General features: G+C 40.7%; 1 protein-coding gene across 6 annotated transcripts in view; it reads right to left on the bottom strand.

The window, feature by feature from the left end:
• LDB2 (LIM domain binding 2) overlaps positions 1-18,074 on the bottom strand; it is a 224,338-nt gene that overhangs the window by 11,392 nt on the left and 194,872 nt on the right. For all 6 annotated transcript variants that reach the window (XM_082315579.1, XM_082315576.1, XM_082315578.1 and 3 more), the window contains one exon: positions 147-270. In XM_082315579.1, the coding sequence (XP_082171705.1) occupies positions 147-270 (124 nt within the window). The remainder of the gene's footprint in view (positions 1-146; positions 271-18,074) is intronic.

The raw sequence follows: 18,074 nt of genomic DNA, 5'->3' as shown, positions 1-18,074 counted from the left end.
AAACAACAGAATCATTTTCAGGCTTACTTTTGGAACAGTGCTAATTCTTACTACTTTCCTTTGTAAGTAAATTTGCAGTAAATTTTCCCATTGTTTCTATATTAATTTAACCATAAAATAAGTAAAATACTGGAAATGAAACATACCTGGTGGGGCCACCATTCTCTGCCATTTTTGAAACAAGCAAGTCTTCAAGCAGTCTCGGGGACTTAGATTGTAAGTTTTATGTCTTGACATCAGTTCCTGCATTGGCTCCAGTATTACACACAACTGGAAGAAAAGTCAGAATAGAATGATTTCATCCAAGCAAAGACTCAGCTGATCAGTATTTACATAGCTGGAAAGTATATTCCTGGATTTTTTTTACCTTTGCTAACAGAGTATGCCTTGTACAGCTCAGTTTAATCTGCACTGGGATTGCAGGATCAAAACTCTGAATTGAGAAAACTTTTGCTCGGTATTTGCTATCTTAAGTATTTTTAAAAAAAATCAGATAAACTTCAACTCTGGTCTTCCAGACTACAGAGATTTCAGAAGAGTAGAAAATTTTATGCTTGATTGCCAAAGCTGCAAAGATGAATTAATAAATAATAAAATGCCCATAGTGGGTTATCATTCCCGTATAGCAAAATGTACACACGGTGCTCTTCTGACCTGCTGCACTCCACAATGAAGACTTCTCATAAATGAAGGTTGTAAACATGATATTTTATCTTGCTATTGCATGCAAAATAATTCAAATACTTCTGCTCCTTTCTTGTTATGAGGACTATACATTCTCTTCCCATCACATGAATGATGTGTCCAAGAAAAAGAATTATTTTATTTTCCTCGTGAGCTTGAATGCTCTATTATGTTGACGCTGGAGATTTCTGAAAACATGGCATTTCAAGCAAACCTTTTCTTTAAATAGAGTCTTACATATTTTCTGTATGTTCACTTAGTAATGAAAATCACTGTTCACCGTTTTTTGCTCCTGTTAGCACAGCAGATCTAGCATAAAGAACACAGTGAGCTGGTTTCTGTTCCCTCCTGTTTATCACCACAGAATCATTTCCAGTCAGTTAAACCTTATGCAAAGCCACAGAAGACTACAGAATTACACACGTGTGATTGAGGGCTTACTCTCTCTTGCAAGATCCTTGTTTTTTTGGTCATCCTACATGATAAGAAAAAATCCAGGTTGACCCCTACGTTCCACCTGAAATTTGCAGGGCTGATGCATAGGAGGAAAAGGTTCCTTACTTGCTAACTGAGCACATTTGATAAGGAAATAGCTGACACAGAATAAACGTGGAGCCTGCACGCCATATTTAGTCACTTTTCAAAGCAGAACTGCATTTAGAAGCAGGGGAAGATTTGTCTTTTTTTTACCAACAGAAGTAAGGCAACAAGTCGGTCAAATTATTAGAAGTTAGAATGGCAACTGCAGAAAGGCATAACTTAAGCCGGGTCTTGTTTTGAGTTATTTACTTAATTTTAGCAGGTCTTGCTTGGATTTACTTCAGCAGGCAATGTTTTCCTTCCGTGCTTTAACAAATATATAAGACATGAGGCAAATGCTTCTCTCTGGGCTGCACAGCTGATCAATGTTTGCTCCATTCTCCCCATGTGCACCCCACTCTCATTCATATAAATGGAGATGCCAAGTATGCAGGGCAACTAGCTGAAAGGGAGGTGCCATGAGGACTAAGAGATTAATTCAGCATTTAAATATTATTGTGTATTGGCACTGCCTTTTGATGAGCCTTTCATTAACAGCAGTTAAAACTGAGATAACATAAAGCAGCAGGGAGAATGAAGAGCTTCAGTATGAGGAATTATTTTTTTCCCAACTGCAGAAATTGAATCTGCAGTTGCCTCATTGATCTTTTTCTTACATAGACTTTTTACATATATTTTTGTAGATAAATATCTGCAAGGTAATCTAATAGACAGAAAGTTGCTATCAGATTGTGCACTTTGGGCTCAGATTTTCCTCTGGTTCAATATTCTACCAAAAATTAAGAGCATCACGTCCTAAAGTATGTGCAGGATCCAGTTTATGCTGTGAAAGAGGTGTTGTATTTTGAGTTCTTATGCAATTTATTCTGAAACCTGCAGGCACTTGCTCAGGTTTTGTGTGTGTTTGTGTGAGAGAGATTCATGATCATAATTGACACCATTGCTTTGGTTCTCAAAAGCCTGGGTTTCTGGCAGGGCTGCCTAAATTGTCTCATTATGAGCAGATAGTAACTAGCATGAAAAAGATACCTGTGATAATTCTTAACAAACTAGTTAGCCTGGGCAGAGCACTACATTCACATAGCTCTACTGCTGCTGGGACTAAAAGTATGTAAATATACATGTAGGGTCTTCCAAGATTTCCTTAGGGACACTTTATTCATGACACATTTACTCCTCCGTATATATTTATTGTTGGCAACAAAGAGAATGTTTCTTCTTTATCATCTGCCAAAGATGTTTCCTATTGTGCACTAAACGTAATGTGCACTGAGGAGAACTATGCGGTCCCTGCTGCCTGTAGATATCTTGACTGCTAATCCTGTCTATAATCTCTTTCACTTCACACACAAGATGAAAATCCGATACAGACCCAAAACGTAGCAATGCCTGACTGTTCTCCCATGCATGGACTCAAAATGACAAGCGCCGGGGCCCCTACACTGGGACATGGGACAGTATCATCTCCAGGATATTTGGGAGCCATATGGACTTGTGTGAATTCTTCTGGTTCTGGGACTGGGGAATTCTCAATCGTTTTCTCCCTCTAATGTCTGCAAATTGTAAGGTCAGCTTTGGATGCCTGAGTAATAGGAGAGCATTGCACTCTGTAGTGACAAGGCCATTTTAAATGCATCTAGCTTATGTGAATTGGGCACAAATGTAAAACGAACTGGATTAACGATGATTGATATTAAATATCACAGTCTTTTTCAGTGACCTTTGAGACCTACTTGAAATCTAAAGTAACTCAAAACCAAATCCCTGAAAGAGGAAAAAATTGTGGTCCAATTATCTGAAGTCTGAGGAACCTGCCACTGACAATCAGTAGCTTGGTTTTTGCAAAGAGCTAGATTAAAAATGTGGGGACAACATGCATTTAAGAGCTAGGTTGGGCAAAACCACCTGCCGTCTTTAACGGCTAGTGAGCAGGGTAACTGGCAGGCTGGTTTGACTGCATCATTTTACAAAGTGACTTCTTAAAACAAAGCTAACGAAATGTTTTACATGCTCCTACATTCATTGGCATATACAAGAAGCCTGAGGCTTCGACTGCCTATTCCCCACAGATCACCTAATCTCACTCTGTGAGATTCCTTTTCAAAACATCTATTTTAACATTTTTTCAAGCATTGGATAATATTAAAATGTACAAGTCTCTACTGTAGTGCTATAATAATAATATTTGGAACACCAACAAAACCGATCTCTCCTCCAAGCATTTTCTGCACGGCTCAGAATCAGTCACCCAGGAAAATACCTTAAAGACTTAAAGACTTTAGTGCAGTGATGATGTATCATCACAGAAATAATTTCTATATTTCTAGGGACCCAGAACCTTTAATGGCAATGCTTGACAAGACACAGTTAGACATTTCCAAGCCCCACATTTAGGCAACTCAAAAGATGGGACTCATTTGTCTGCACACAGGTGTCTAGAGCCAGCTGAAATGCCCTAGGTTATCCTGGGTCTGATCCATCTGATCTCTCTTGCTGTCCCAGGAGGACACAAAGCTCCATGTGGATGTTTCAGGCTCAAGAAGGTGTCTTAAGTGTGTGGGCAATTGAACGAAGCCCAAAGTTAAAAGAAAAATTATGCTTCTTTTAGCTTTTAAGACATATTTGGAAGAACATGTATCGTAATAGATTATATACTTTCCCTCTGCAGTACTAAAACCTACTGAAAGAACTCCACGTGATGCTTAGTAACCCAGTATTATTAGAATTAGTTTCCAGTCATGTTTTCTTCTTTGAACTCATCACAATGATGTCTGACCATTACTGCAGAACCATTGCTGTTTCACTGTGTCGTAGCTGTGTGTGAGTTGGAGCCATTGCTAGAGACGAACACAGTGCTTTACAGCGAGAAAAACCATTGGCATGAAAAGTTTATATTTGTGGGTGCCCAGTACACACTGGGACACATGCACACATTTTGGTGCTGTATAGAGTGTCAGTGATTTTGCTAGAGTTCCATATGGATCCTATGGACAATTCATCAATCACAGGGCTTGGATCCAACTTGAGAAAATGTTAATGTTATACTCTTGGGGCTCAGGGAAGTGAAAGTAGGGAACATAATAAAGCACATGGTTTTTTGTGTTAGTAAAACACATCTGGAAGGATTTGATTTATTTTATTTTTTTAATGACTCTTTTTTAGAGGAGAAGACTAGCATTTATAGGTTTCAGAAAACAGCGTGTTTTAAGAAGGGAGTTATATGAGGAGATACTGGAGGCACTGCAGACAGGAGTTAGAGGGTTCTGAGAATATGGATCCACACGTAATTTCCTGTAATACTTCAGTTATCAGCAGAGCCAAAATCAGCCTTCATAGGTAAGGGGTCAGATTCAGCTCTGAGATCACTCCAGTCACACCAAGAATGGTTTTAGCCTTATGATTTTTGTTCTAACACCGGGTTTCTATTCTATTCTGAGAACACGTGCATTCTGATAGCAGTGAATAGCAGACAGACCAATGTGAAAGCTCTCTTTTTACCTTACTTTTGCATACTATAAGCTTATGTATTCTACTGCTAATTTAATTAGCAGTTACACTCTTCAGTGAAACCTCTTGTCTCCAGGAGAATTTTTACATTTCCAGTAGCGGAGGTTTATTACGCTGTTGCTGAAGACGCTGCGGTCCTGCCGGCTCTGAGCTGCAGGTGGCAGAGCTAGCCCAGCTAACAGCCTTCCCCCGCTTCCATGCCAGGAGCACAAAAGAACTGCAGCCTTTCAGTCTTTCAATGCCTTTTGCATTTTAAAGAGAAATCAGTGGGACTCGAGCCTTGCAATACTTAGGTGTCGAGACTGATATAACCACCAGCCAGCTTCTTTAAAGCAGGAAACCTATCTGGCCAGTAAGTGCTGGGCAGCCAATGAGTCCCAAAGTCTACCAAAAGAAGCAAGTTGTGAGAACTGTATCTTCCCGTGGTTGCCAGTTTTGTCTGTATAAGCAAAAGTTACACTAACCACAGTTAAAAAAAATGGAATTATCTAAAATTTTCATGTAGATGGCACTTACAAATGTTAATGTATAACGTAACATCAGTTTTTCTGAATGAAACCAGCAAGGACCCTGACAGCGATGAGAGTGTTCCCTGAAGTTTTACTGAAATTTAGTTTTCACTCTTTCATGCTTGAAACTTCTCCTGGTTGAATGCCTGTATTAATCACTTGAAAACTATAGGAACTGTTGCATAGTCAGAGCTCACAGAGATTTACAACCCTTCCTAAAAGGGACAAAAAACATTTGAATGGGAGTATTAGTCACTGTCTAATGTTCAGGTAGGATATTGACAGTGAAGGTATACCTGGAATACACTGTGCAGCCTTGAAGGGGTTCAGTGCTTTCTTTTAGAGCTCATTTTTTATCCCTCACAAAGATTTTGAGTTATTAACTAACAAATCTGGACACAATGACATTTTATTTCTATGTTGAAATGCAGTCCTCCCTCTCCATGCCCTATACGTGCTCCAGAGAGAACGGCTCCAGTTAACACTGCCAGTGAAATTCTGGCCCCAATGGGTTTCCCTGGGAAAGGCCCCATTGACTTCAGTGGGGCAGGATTTCTGCAAAGAACCGAAACGTCTGCGCACTGTTTCGTAGACATCTACAGATATATATTTCCAGAGGTCCATGATATGTTACTGATATATCTGTGATGAGGAAGGGGACGCATTATGGACATTTTTTCAGCCCCTGCAAAGAGCTATACCTGCAAGTCTGACTTCCAGGAGTGGGTTCAAAGCCCTGTACAAGTGCCCTGCACTCCCAGCAGTATGGCACTGAAACAGTAATGCTTTGCTGCAGTCCTCAAATGCAGTCCTCATTCTTTGGTGTTAGAAATAGAGAAGACATAGCTGAGTTTAAATTTCTCTGCTCGTGCTTGTTTTTCAAAATTAATGTAAGAGGGAGATGCAGAACAGAGGGAGGAATGAAAATTTCCTAGGAACATATTGCTGCTTCTTTCACTGGCCGGCTTGCAATTCACTGCTGAAAATAGCTTGTGTTTTTTAAGAATCGCATGTGAATACAGAACATTTTCATCTTAAAAACCATCTTTGTTTTCCGTTAAAAACATAGAGATATAAAAGAGAAATGTTTTGGTTTTTTTATGAACCAAAAGAAATGAGGTTTTTTTTACATACTTGTTTTTCTGGAGGGGATTGCTTTTGCTTTGTTCTAAGCTCTTGCCCAATATGTCAAGTCAAATATAAGTCTCTTCCATCAGTGCGTTTCAGTGGATCAACTATATCCATGCTCCTTCCCTGCATGATGAACTTTAAGCCAAAATAAGTGGTTTTGAGATTCCCGTCACTCAACGTACTAGCCTGATACCTGCTTTCACTTTTTGAAGAGCCACTGTACACTCCTGCTGAGATGTGGACACTAAGAAATGTTCATTGTACATCCCATGTAACGATATCCATGGAATAAATAAATGATCAGTTTTGCAATTTTGCAGTACATAGTGTAGCAAGCAGCAAATTCAGTAACCACTTTGATTTAAATTATAAAAGTAGTTATTTTAACCTGACTATTCAAAATCCAGTCTGCACAGGCTCATTTATTTTAGTGAAACCTTAGATGATCTAGGGACAGAATGAAAAGGCAGCTCTTAACCCCAATAGCTTAAGTAGTCCAATACCATAGAGTAATCCCTGACTTGTTTACCGTGACTACTATTCTCTCCGTATTTCCAATTCCTTCTGTGCCAAAGATTTTTAAATTGGCAGTGTATAAGCAGATTGAAGTCCTTGGTTTTGCTACATAGGTAGGGAACAATATGAGCTTTTGGTATCCAGAAGGAGGTGGGAAACTGCTTGGAAATATGGTATAGGCACATTTACTGTATTTAATCCTAAATTAAATACATTTGCTTTAAACAGATAGTAATGAAAAGGTTTAAAAACCGTCACTGAAATTTCTTTCTTTGGGCTTTGACTTAAAATCTCATTGAGATGAATGGGATTGCACCTTTCAAAGAAATTGTTTTAGACTAGTTCAGGGCTCAGCAAGACAGCGCTGCATCAGCTTGAACTTGGCTCGTATTTTAAGTACGACTCCAAAACCATATGGAGTGGATATTTTGTGTTAGCTTTAAAAAAATGCAGAAGCTCGTTCTGCAGCGCAATACCATAGCAAGAGTAGATTCTAGGACAAATTCCATAACCTGAGATTTACTGGGTCTGGGATATACTTAATAGCCATCATTCCCCACTGGAGAAGGTTCCATGTTTTGTGACTACTCACCATGCTAACTCAAGAAATATTTATACTTGCAATCACCTAGGATTTAGAATTTCCAGCTTAACACTTGCAATATTAATGATCATTAGCATCTACAACTTATTATTTATTATTTATACAATGCCAGAGATATACACGGATATTTTACAAACTACTGAGCCCCTTGTTCTGAAGAGATTCCTATCTCAACTAGATAAGAGGGAAAATACTAAGCCAGGAGTAATTTGGCAACAGTAAAGTATGCACATGAAAACAACAATTTCATGTAGCTATCTACAAGTCCCTTGAGGACTACTGATATATATTTAAGCGGTTCTCACCTGTTGTCTCTTGAAAATATGGCTGTTTTGCTATGCAGATTGCCTGCCGCACATTAAGCAAAATGTCATTCATTTCATTGATATTTTGGTTATTTAGGAAACAATATAAGATCAATTCTGCCACAAGGCTCCTGGAATTCATTCTCTCTTTCCTGTGCATTGCCAACCCTGCAAGGTGCAGTGGGATGACATGCAACTACTGAAGCTCCATGCTGGATTCACTAGTAAATACTCAGCACTCCGTAATGTTTATTCATCCTATGCTCTGCCCTGGCTGCCAGTCTAGGACTCTCCAGTTTCTCACTAACACCCAGAGGTAGCAAATGATTTCTCAATAATGCAGTATTCAGCTGCTCAATTGCTCCCAAGCTACATAGCTCATCATGTTTTTACACTGCTCTGTATCTGCAGCCATTTCAATTCCCAGCAACAGTGAGAATGGAAAGAAGCAGCATTCATTTCAGGTAAGGCTAAGCTTAAAAAAAATGTGTTTTTCCAGGCAAATACTATGAGTGGGTAGGAAACAGAAAGTTCTTAACACAGTACAGCTATCACCAGCACTGCAGCTAATTCTCGTTAGTGTGTTGGACCCCAATTTAATTTCTTTCTTTCTCCCCTTCCCTCCTTTTGTTTTTTTATAATGTATCAGCTAGCTAACAGCTTCCACCAGTGCCCTCTCCTCCACGCACTCCGGAGCAATGCAGGTGATTATGGAAACTTTGCTAGCTCTCATGGCCATTAATTCTGCCCTTTTGTGTGGTGGCACCAGTGACAGCATCAAAACTGTGTGCCTGGTCAGCAAGGAACCCAACCTCCTTTACAATTCAAAAAGCTTCTCCCTCCTTCCCTGCATCCCACCCGGGCCTTCAGGTTCCTCGCTCCCTGCAGTATGCCCATACTAGCGAAAGGGCTCCATGTTGAACTCTTCTGTAACCAGAAAAGCATCCCTGTAAACGTCCTTGTTCTTGCAGAACTGCTGCTGAAATGCTTTGCAGACAGCTGAGCACACTCCCCCTGAGGAGAACCTTGTTTGAGGGCCTCCTTAGCATTCATTTTGTACCAACCTAAGCATTTCTTACGCTGGACATGAGCAGTCTTCGTGACATCTTCAGTTTATATGTAATGAATGGTGTGAAGCACCTTTGAGATGCCATGTAATGAATGCTGAACTGGACAGATGTGCTCTCCTTTCCCCGTCTGAGGGGAAGAACTCATGCTGGAGTTGCATTCGTGGAGACGAGTCTGACATCTGCCTTATTCGGTTATCACTTTGGCAGTATGCACATCGTTACAGCATGTGCTGGAACGAATTCTGTTTCACAATACTCTTTAAGCATTAAAAAAATGTTTTAGGCCTCTCAGTCATTGCTGTAACTATTTGGTAACCCTCTCCCCTCAGACTTTTTGATAAAGTCGCTTTTTTTACTTTCCTTGTAATTTTGCTTAATCTTTCTATTTAGATCTATAGTTTATGGGTTTAGAAAGGAGCTCTATTGTTTGTATTTTTGCTTCTCTCTCTGAAGTTTTAATACTGTTTTTTAACAGGTTTATATTTTTTGGACTCTTTGCAAGAACTTTCCAACTTTAAATTATTAACTTTTCCTCTCATTACCCAGCCATTAAAAGAATGTCCTTTCAGTAAATGCTCTTTTTCCTACTCACCCTCTGCACAATGGGGAGATGTTTTGAAAAACCCTTCCTTCAATGGCATCACAAAAGTCTTATGAGCTTTTAGCACTGTTTGCACCAGCTGGGCTTGTGCCTTTTACTACTTCCTACACCAAAGTGAACAGTGAAGGTTCTCTGGTTCCTTTCCTTTTCTCCTGTTGACAAATCAGGTAAAGTAAGGGCAGTTGGTTTCAATAATACAAGTAGATTTTCCTGGAATCCCAATGGCAGAGGCAAATTGCATCCAGTTGCTGTATGTATTTTCAGCTAATCAAAATAAAAGGACTTGCAGGAGAAGTTTCTTCTTCTTCCTGATGGGCTTAGTTCCGAAGGCTGTGAAAACCCAGAATCTGAATAATTCACCACCTAACTCTTCCTTATGGACCTCCTGGTGCAATCTGGCCTCATCCAAAGTATATAGATTGTTTGGTGTTTTCTGCAACGAGGTTGAACTGCTTGAGCCTTCTCCTTGAGCAGAGATCCTAACTGCAGAAAAGGATCATTACATCAAATCACAAGCCTGTATCAGAACAAAAAGTCTTGTACAGCCCATCATATTGTGTGATTCTTCTCTCACAACTATCTGTATATTCAATGATCAATAGGCAAGATTTGTGTCTTACACATCTCAGATCAGAATTAAGGTCTTAAATGATTTTAAGAGAGACCATAAAATTTATCTTTGTAATTTAATTTAACATTAGTGTTAAATTATATTGCAAAGTGCATCATGTTGACTGCATAATATGATCCTTTATACTGCACTTGGTATTGCGCTGAGTATCAATTTCGGAGAGCTTGTCAGGACAAAATTTAATTTTAATGTAAATCGGAACAGATCTATTGATTTCAGCCTATACTGGATTTGGACGGAGTTCCACCATTATGTGGGAGTTAAGGCTGGTCCGTAGTAATTAAGAGGAGGAACTAAGCACTTTGGACCAAATATTTTTTACTTGAGCCTGGTCCTGTGAACTAATCTCTCCTCTTTTACATCCAATTATAGGTTGTGAATTGACACAGAAACCCAATAGCTGTTGTTTTACCTCACTCTGTTTCAGTGGCCTGGTGCAAAGCACATGACATTTGAAAGCTTTCTTAATTTCATTTTCTCTAGATAGATAGTTCAAAAATTATACAGCTTACAATTTATTCTCATTTCATGATTATTGCCTCTGCTCCTAACACAATCGCCAATTGTATTTGTTACACAGTGCTGAGTTAAGAACAAAACAAGGGTGACTTTGGAGACTGTTGTGCACTTCAAAAAAGGTTCATTCCTCTCTTATTCTTTGCCAAGTGCAGATATTTAATGATCAGAATTCCTTAATAATCCACCATCACAGCCAGTCCAAACAGTATCTTTAGGAAACAGCATCGGAAAGGTCTATTTCCCTGTTTGCCATCTCCCATCACTATCACGTGTGATGTTGCTGCATGACATTTCCTTCCTCTCTATTTCTCCAGAGGCAAACAAGCTACTATTCAGCAGTTCTGAGTCAAATCCTAACACCTGATATTTCTGATATGCAAACTGTTAGCTTTTTCTATTTGTGCAACAATGAGACCTTATCGGTTTTGCCGCTTTTCATTTTGACTATGAAATGCATCCACTATCACTCTTCACCTGTGTCCCTGGCAGCTCCCTCAGGTTCAGATGGAATCCGGTATGTTGTTTGTCTTGTTCAAACTACTGCTGATCCAAAACAAATCACAGCATTATAAAAAAGATCAAGAGTGTAGGGACTGCATTTGAATGCTGACAATTTTTACTGTGCAGCTGTGTTACAACTTGGAAATAAGTTTAGGAATGTTTTCATGGTGAAGTGGTCTGGAGATGGCAAATGCTGCCTTAAAGATACTGAAAGCAGAACAATAGGAGAGGCTATGACTGGCCAAAATGCAAGTCTAAAAATATAGTGGTGCGGCTGAATTTTTAGTTTAGTGTATAATTTTTTGAGGATACTTCAAAATATGTGCCACAGATGAAGACACTCTTTATACTGAAAACCAAAACATCCCCTTTGCCTATGATTTTATAAATTCGCTTTTGTACATTGCACCATTTTCAGGTTTCCTTGTACAAGAAATCAGCTTTCCTTCATACAAGAGATCCACATGAAGATTCATACATACTGAGGCAATACCCCAACTATGATTCATCCTTCAGACTAACGTGTACATAGCAACTCTAATCTTATTTACAACCATGCAAAAAGAAAGCTTTTTCCAGAGTATAAGCAGCTAGCTCTTCTGTGTCATGAATCTCTTCCCCCGTCCATATAAAATCCTCTTGTTTCTATACTGCAGCTCAAGCACAAATGCAGTGTTTTTCACATAACCAGTTCTATTTTTAGCCTGAATTGTAGGAAGGCTGCAGCATTAATAAATGGAAGAGAAGTACAGAACTACACCGCATGGTAATGTGCCAATGCAAAAGCGAGCTTGGCCTTTAGCCAATGAACTGTGGTTAGATGTTAGAGCAATGAAAGTAAAAACACCACTTATAATGGAATGATTAATAAGCTGACAAACTTCCATGCATTTATTTCATACTTTTTGAATGCCAACCTTATTAATACCAACATATTTTCTATTTTATTAGTGATATCTCTCAGCCTGAAGCATAGAGATATATATATGTATATGTATTTTTATATATGCAATTGCGGTTTGCTTAATTCTGTGTTCAAATAGAAAGGAACAATATAAGAAGCAGATGATACTTCACAGTGCAGAGCTTGACATAGGAAAAAAGGAATAAGGAAGGAGCTTTTCTTTATAAACTAATAAAGCAACTCCACTAGACACTAAACCCACTGTTTCATGATTTTTTTCTCCTATTGACTCTGCAATTCCCTTGTTTGGTACCAAAATTATGAAAGCAAAAATCCTCCAGAGCTGTTACACAGGGGACAAAAGTTCACAGTTCTTATAGGGACACAGAGTCTTCTGTAATCTCTCCACTTCTCGCCCAATCCACAAAACTTGTCCCAGCACTGTTACACTGTGGACAGATGGATGTTTATATAAAAGACCTTGCGCCTCAATAAAATTCCATTTCGGGGTTATATAAAAACAGCAATTACTGGAAAATGGAACTTTTTAATTAAACACATTCGAAGAAAGCAGGGATTAATGACTTTAACGTAGAGAGTATTTAATGCTTGCAGTCATAGATCATCCACTAGTGAAGCTGTATTATCACCATCAGGCAACAATGCTTTTAAGTATTGATAGTGTGTGCGCGTTAATAATGCTTAAACTGTTTTCATAACAATATAATTAGTAACACAACTAATGTATACTATACCTATTATTAAAATAATGTTTGAATAAACTTAATTCACAGCAACATCCTCAAAATAAATAAGGATACACCTCGGATCAGGCTAGTTGTCCCTTGGCACAGTGAACGGCAGATAAGCTACATTTTGAATCTTTTTAGTAATGCTGATGTAGTAGGGTATGGTTCCTGATAATTGCCCCAGAAAAATGTAATAACTGCCCATCTGATTCTCTGATTTGTAGGTAGGAAGGAAATTATTGCCTTGCACTTCAATTAAATACAGGCAATAAAACATAGGCAAAATTATCTATGGGTTCTGAAAGCGTGCCTGCACAGATCAGAGCCTGGGTCATCCTCATCTTAAAAATCAAGCTCTAACTCTGCACTTCACATGGATCCAATACTATATGGCGAGTACAGAAACCCACGCACAAAAGTCAAAAGAGAAAAAAACCAAAACACCAACATTAGGTTTGTTTTTCTGTTAAGAATTCTATTCAGGTACAGCAAAATCAATACTTTTCCTCTGACTGTACACAGTGTACTCGAGCTGTTCTGTCAGGATCTATACAAAAAACAGAGATGGGATTTAAGGTGGGTGGATCTGATGGTCAGGTGGAGGTATAACACACCGGTACGCGCGGCCCCCGCTTCCCAGAACGACTGCATCTCGCAGCGCCATGGGGGAATCGCGTGTGGCAATGGCACCGCCTCAGCCCACCTGCTCCCACAAGTGCTCGGTGGTCTGTCGGTGCTGCAGAGGTAGTCCCCGGGGAAACTCATCTAACGTCCCCCGAGAGGGAACGTGCCACGACGTGCGGACATGGCCAGATGGGGACAATCCAACCTCTTCCCACCCACCTCCCCCCACTGCAGCACAGCATAGACAGAAAGATGGAGAAGTACCAACCAAACTGACAGTCGCTAGACACTTAGAAAAATCAGATTGCCCAATCTGCCTGGTTTCTTAATAAATTAGATACTGGATCATTCCACTGCCTTATAACACATGATGCTGTACCTCGACTTGACCTCCCCTGCACTAATCTTCTGTGATGTGAAATGACTAAGATCAGTGCTCCCTCCTTCCCCATGTATGTAAAGAAGAGAGCTACAAAGCAAATAGGAAAAAACAATTTTCTTAACCCTTTCCCTGCTTCTCTTTTTCCCTCCCCAGTCTTTTACAAGCCCATCCTGTGGTAGTTCCTGAGATATACCAGCATCATCACACGCTACTAGGTGTGGCTGCTGTCTGGTCTTGTATTGGGTTTGCATGGCAAGGTTTTGGTAGCAGGGGGCTGCAGGGGTGGCTTCTGTGTGAAGCTGCTAGAAGCTTCCCCTGTGTCGTATAGAGCAAATGCCAGCCGGCTCCAAGACAGACCCGCTGCTGGCCAAGGCCGAGCCCATCAGCAATGGTGGTAGTGCCTCTGGGATAACGTATTTAAGAAGGGGGAAAAAAAAAAACCCGTGCAATTGCAGTGGGAGAGAGGAATGAGAAAATGTGAGAGGCACAACCCTGCAGACAGCAAGGTCAGCGAAGAAGGAGGGGGAGGAGGTGCTCCAGGCGCCGGAGCAGAGATTCCCCTGCAGCCCCTGGTGAAGCCCACGGTGAGGCAGGCTGTCCCCCTGCAGCCCGTGGAGGTTAACGCTGGAGCAGAGATCCACCTGCAGCCCGTGGAGGACCCCAGGCCGGAGCAGGTGGATGCCCAAAGGAGGCTGTGACCCTGCGGGAAGCCCGCGCTGGAGCAGGCTCCCAGCAGGACCTGTGGTCCCATGGAGAGAGGAGCCCAAGCTGGAGCAGGGGAAGAGTGTGAGCAGTCCTCCCCCTGAGGAGGAAGGAGCAGCCAAGACAGTGTGTGATGAACTGACCGCACCCCCATTCCCTGTCCCCCTGTGCCGCTGGTGGGGAGGAGGTGGAGAAAATCGGGAATGAAGTTGAGCCTGGGAAGAAGGGAGGGGTGGGGGGGAGGTGTTTTTAAGATTTGCTTTTATTTCTCATTATCCTACTCTGATTTGATTGGTAATAAACTAATTTCTCCAAGTCGATTCTTGTTTTGCCTGTGACGGTAGTTGGTGAATGATCTCTCCCTGTCCTTACCTCGACCCCTGAGCCTTTCATTATATCTTCTTTCCCCTGTTCAGCTGAGGAGAGAAGTGACAGAGCGGCTTTGGTGGGCACCTGGCGTCCAGCCAGGGTCAACCCACCACAGGTCTCGGTGTGTGTCTTGATATGTCTGTGCTGAATATCCGGGTTAGTTGTACAGGTGAAACAGAAAAAGGAGAGAGCAATAACATACAATTGTTTCACAAAAAGAAGCCTTTCAATGGTTGTCAAATTACTTAATCCACAGACTACTTAGATGAATAACTGAGCTGCCAGCTGAAAAGGAAATGTATTTTCTGGGAAGTCTTTCAAATGCATCCATTCATTTGAAGTTCTCAGTAGCAGCAATATTGAAAAAGGTCTTCTGTTAGTGTATCAGTGCTACCAACTGCACTGCAGCACTGCTCTCAATGCCGTTAACTGCGCAACTAATGTCGTGCTTCAGCAGCACAGCAACCCTGGCGTTAAAGCTCCTGGGTACCAGTGGTGCAGAGAGCTGTGCTTGTAGAAATTAATTTGACCGCTTCAAATTTTTTCAAAAATACTTGACAGATTACTTTTGTATCAGCACACTTCAGGCCATACAAGGAATCACCTGCCAATTCCATTCCAGCATCAGATCAGGTACTGCCCAGCACAAAGTCAGTCTAAATTCCACAACAGATGCTCTGTTAACATAACAGAAATGTAATTTGCTCCTGTCTGATCCAGGCTAAGTTTATATGGCTTGGTGATCCAGTGCACAAGGAACCAGTACTAATGGGTATGGAACCACAGACTTAAGGGTACATTTATGCTCCCAAATAAAATGGGTGAGGCCCATTCTCCAGCCTTCAGGGTGTGTGACAGAGCAGCACTTACGTGCACACAGCTAAACTCTGCCTGCTGCCAGCGGAGGGTGGCCCCAGCCACTCTGCTTACTGGAAACCCTCCCTCGCCTAGGCTGCTCAGAGAACAGTACCAAGATGCGATCTGGGAGAGAGCGAGGTGGCAGGGGATAAGTTGTCTGAGAAAACATGCCAACAGCTCACCTGGGTGGATATTTATACACCAGCTCTCGACTCAGTGCCGTAGCTCTCTTTGGTTTACCAGCAGGAATGCAGCCAGAGAGACTCATGCCAAGAACATCATCTACCTAATGACAGCTGCAGGTCTGGTATCTCCGATGTCGTACTTGTTTTCCATGGTGAAGAGGAACAGGACTAATTGGACAGAGCTACGTTTCTGGATCGGGAAGCCAAAATCTGCCATCGCTTGCAGACAGCACTATCCGTACATTACTGATGCATGCAGACAGTACGCAGTGGTCCTGGTGCTGCTGGGGACAGTGCGGCTGTTATTTCCAGAGTGGCCACAATGCCCCCAGAAGCTGACAGGACACAGGGTTTGCCTCTGGAAACTCTGACCACAGCAACAATTATGATTTGGCTTTTTATACTTTCTTTATAAAAAATATTTACAATTTGCATCTTCTTACATGAGCAAGGCAATGTGAATCTTACTTCTGGCACAGAGTTTGGGTAATTTTGCCTATGCTAACACATCAGTTTTCTTCAGGCAGTTCAGTGCTTTTAGAGAGCAAGGACAGATTTTGAACTTTTCTGCTAGTGTGATCACAGTAATGTATCCTCTATCTTCAAAACAGCTTTTTAATGTGTTCCAGCCAGGACTGAAAATATCACACAAGTCGCAGAACAATCGTCAAATTCTCATTATCACCACTAGTGTCAGGAGAAGTCAGTTTTATGGGGAAGGACTTACTGAGACCTTAAGATTCCTGTGGTATTTTCTTTTTTTGCTTTCCTTGAGAAAATAGCCTCCTGGTAGAGCCTGCAGCATCCAGAAAGACCTTCCAATGGTTCCCTGAACTACTCTACGTCCCATCTATATAATAAGGAAACTAATAATTCCATAATTCGAAATGGGTACTGTGAGGATACTTTCTCCTCTTGCCAAACACCAGTTATGTCTCAGTGAAATGGGAGCCACTGGGCTCAGTTTGGCAGTAATTCAGTAAAATGTAACAGCCTATGATATACACAAAGTCAGACTGGATTCTCTGCTGATGCCTTATGTCCTTTAATATCATCTATCTATGAATCAATGATGCTTTTATCAGTAATTTTGAGGTGTTCTGATACTGTAAGAACTGAAAATTAAACTACCTAAACAGTTACTACTTTTTACTGTGTTTGTTTAAGGGACCCTTTTAGTTTTTACAGTCACGTTCCCAAATATTGTCCTATTCAACACCAAAGGAAAGGACATACATAGGAAATTCTTTTCCCCCTTTTTTTTTCCTGCAGCTAAACCAGAATTTTTCAAGTCTTTAAAGATGGGACAGTATTTGCAGCTCTTGTGTGTCATCTCACAGAGGAAGCCATTTATCACCAAGTTAAACTTCTGTGCAAATGCCTTGTGACTTCCACAGCCATTACCTTTTGTGGCACAGATTGTTAAGTGTAATTATTACCAATTAAATAAGTAATAATTCAATTATGTTTCTTATAGCAATTTATATTACAAGGGAAAAACTGCAACTTCCAATATTTAAGCCGTCTTGATGAAGAGAAATAAATACATATTTTCAGTGGTTGAAATGGGTTGGTATATGCTAATATACCCTATGACACTTCAGAGATGCACCAGCACTTCCCAGACTACAGGAATATTGGGATCTTTTTTCCCTATATTCCCATTCCTACGTTTGACAACACAGAAGTCCAAGATCATCTCTTGACTAACACACATATTTCACAATAGTATCTGAACAACCAAGTTTCTCAGCCTTCAATCATGTTTTATAGGAAAGCATCCTCAGCAACACTATTGATCCAAAGATCAGCTGAAAAGATCCAAATGCCTATCACCCACTTTGATCAATACAACACATTCTTAGCAAACAGCTGCACTGTCTAAACCACCTGAACCACAGTCAGTCTGTGGCCGTATCCTGGTGACTGTGTCCAAGCCCAGACTTTGCATGTACTCACCCACAGCATCCAAGCATGTTTGAAAAACCTGTGCTTCTTATTCTGTGCATAATAATGTCCACACTTGTGTTTCCTGTAGTTAAACAGCTATTCCTATCTGAGTCTGAACTAGACTCCAGAGTAGATAATATTAAGCTCCACAACCTTCCCCACTCCTAAAAATGGTGAAAAAAATCAGATCTCTGAGGTCTATGAAATGACATCATTCTTCCTTCCCTCTCCCG

This window comes from Platalea leucorodia, assembly GCF_965183815.1.
Source record: "Platalea leucorodia genome assembly, chromosome: 6".
NCBI lineage: Eukaryota > Metazoa > Chordata > Aves > Pelecaniformes > Threskiornithidae > Platalea > Platalea leucorodia.
This window is presented reverse-complemented; position numbering and strand designations above follow the sequence as displayed.